We start from the raw sequence: 2,668 nt of genomic DNA on the forward strand, positions 1-2,668 counted from the left end.
TGGGATTACAGGTGTGAGCCACCCCGCATGACCTGTAAAGTGGACCCTTGTAAGTAAATTTGTCTATGGCCTTCATATGATGCACATGGTCAATCAGTACTTTTCAGTATTTTTCAGAATTTTGAGTGCCTTTATTTTGACTGCTCTTTCCAGCCCCCTAGAAATCCCACCACTCCTTATTTCCTTACAACTGTAACATTACCTGCCTGATTCCTGGAGACATTTAAGTCTGGAATCCTCTCGCTTGGCATAGGTGGGAATTCAGGCCCAGTGGAAAGAGACTTGTCCAAAGTTTCACAATAACTAGCTGACTCAAAACCCAAAATGCAGGCCTCCTCACTCAAGCACCACAGTGTCTGTAGATTAATAGCCACATTCAGAGCAATTTGTCCAAATATAAATAAAAGATAAGTGAAAGTGATATCTGAGAGGTGGCAAGCGAAATCCAGAAGTTAAGATTACGGTAGCTGAAAAATAAGCACTTTTGAAACAAATCAAGATTTAGACCTGAAAGAATGAACCCAGTGGGCTAAGTTTGAGCCTTTAAGAACTAACTTTATTTGTTATACCAAATCAGGATTCTCAACTCACAATGTCCACCCCTCCGCACCCCTGCCCCCTTACATCAACACAGTAAATCCCACTCTGACCACAAGGCGTCACTCTTGTTTTTACTGTTGTTCCACAGATTGTTTCCCAAATAGCAACAAGGGATTAACAAGAGAGTGGAGAAGTGAGAGTGGGAGCCCTGTCTTAAGTTCTGGGCAGACAGCAAGATCCAGGTACGTTTTGGGAAGGAGGTTCAAGGTGATAGAGGCTCTAGAAGGCTAGGTTTGCAGGCATGTTGAGAATGGAAGAACAGTATTTTGGATGCCATCAGAATCTCTCTATATAGAAAGCTTTGCCCATCTGATTTAGTTCCTGCCGGTACTGCTGATGCTCCTTTTCAAACAGCTGGTGCAGGGCAGCTTGACGGACCTGATGGAGAGGGCAGAATAGTGCTGTTTGCCTCTGTTTACCACCCTTTCTTATTCTTTCTCCCTAGTTGCTTTCCCATTACTTGTGTTCTCTTGGAGCTGGACTTAGCTGTGACATAAAGCTGGGTGGTAGCAGAGAGGCTGAACCAGTGGAGAGGAAGCCTATCCAATTTTTTTCTCCACAGGCGAAGCCCTATATTCAGCAAATATTTGCTGAGAACAGACCATGAAACAGGAACTCTACTAAGTAACTGGGATACACGGATGGTTACATGACAGCAAGCGGGGACCCCAGGAGAGACAGAGGTACTGAGAAGCAAGTGTTATGCACGAAGAGGCAGTTTTCTTTCTTTTTTTTTTTTTTTTTTTGAGACCGAGTCTTACTCTGTCGCCCAGGCTGGAGTGCAGTGGCACAATCTCAGCTCACTGCAACCTCTGCCTCGGTTCAAGCGATTCTTGTGCCTCAGCCTCCCAAGTAGCTGTGATTATAGGCATGTGCCACCATGCCCAGCCAATTTTTGTGTTTTTAGTAGACATGGTTTTGGCATGTTGGCCAAGCTGGTCTCGAACTCCTGGGCTCAAGCAATCTGCCTGTCTTGGCCCCCCCAAAGTTCTGGGATTACAGGTGTGAGCCATCACGCCCGATATAAGAGGCAGTTTTGAGTCTCACCAAGATGAAAGGAGCAGGAACTACAGTATACTTTGGGACTTTAAGATGTGCCTTCCACCTGTAAGGTGGATGCAAAGAATCACTTAATGAAAAAGAGGTTTGGCAATGGAGTTGTGTTTCTCTGGTGTAATGCTGAAAACCTAGAGGCAAACAAGATAAATGTGCAATGACACACACTAAGAGCTTGGAAAACTCAGTGGGCAAAGGCACAGAGCAGTAGTGAATGAGACTTCAGGCTGCCCTGCTAGAACTCACCATTAGTAGTTGCTTTTTGGCCAGTGCCAATTCCTGTACCATGGTGTCCTGCATCCTTAGGGTGGCATACGGGTTTCTTCTCTGGCCCAATGTCATTTGCCACAGACAGTGAGTATGTGAATTTCGCCACCTGCTCCAGGTACAGAGGTGGGGGTTGAATGGGTGGGTTAGAGTTAGGAGACAAAAATCCCATAGAGTGAGGCTGTTTCTTTTTTCTTTTTCTTTTTTTTTTGAGACAGAGTTTCACTCTTGTTGCCCAGGCTGGTGTACAGTGGCGCAATCTCGGCTCACTGCAACCTCCGCCTCCCAGGTTCAAGCCATTCTCCTACCTCAGCTTCCCAAGTAGCTGGGATTACAGATGCCTGGCATCATGCCCAACTAATTTTTTGCATCTTTAGTAGAGACACGGTTTCACCATGTTGGTCAGGCTGGTCTCGAAACTCCTGACCTCAGGTGACCCACCTGCCTCAGCTTCCCAGAGTGCTGGGATTACAGGTGTGAGCCATGATGCCTGGCCCAAGACTGTTTCTTCACCTGGAACCTCTGCCCCACTGTTAGAAGACTGTAAAATCCTTGAATGGGTAATTTAGAACCTAGTATGTATTAAGTACATAGTATCATTTAATCATTACAATAACTATGTGGCATAGGCGTTATTTTATTTATTTATTTATTTATTTTTACTTATTTATTTATTTTTAAGATGGAGTCTCGCTCTGTCGCCCAGGCTGGAGTGCAGTGGCGCGATCTCCACTCACTGCAACCT

The 2,668-nt window shown here is 45.3% G+C and overlaps 1 protein-coding gene across 1 annotated transcript in view; it reads right to left on the bottom strand.

Moving 5' to 3' along the window:
• Nucleotides 1-534: 534 nt before the first annotated feature.
• The window catches only part of LOC105502000 (chromosome unknown open reading frame, human C1orf189), a 17,203-nt gene continuing 15,069 nt past the window's right edge, over nucleotides 535-2,668 (bottom strand). The window contains exons 3-4 of the mRNA XM_011928211.1: nucleotides 1,903-2,032; nucleotides 535-978 (exon numbers count right to left, since the gene is read on the bottom strand). Of these exons, the coding sequence (XP_011783601.1) occupies nucleotides 877-978; nucleotides 1,903-2,032 (232 nt within the window). The 3' untranslated portion in view covers nucleotides 535-876. The remainder of the gene's footprint in view (nucleotides 979-1,902; nucleotides 2,033-2,668) is intronic.

This window comes from Colobus angolensis, unplaced genomic scaffold, assembly GCF_000951035.1.
Source record: "Colobus angolensis palliatus isolate OR3802 unplaced genomic scaffold, Cang.pa_1.0 Scaffold77, whole genome shotgun sequence".
Taxonomy (NCBI): Eukaryota; Metazoa; Chordata; class Mammalia; order Primates; family Cercopithecidae; genus Colobus; species Colobus angolensis.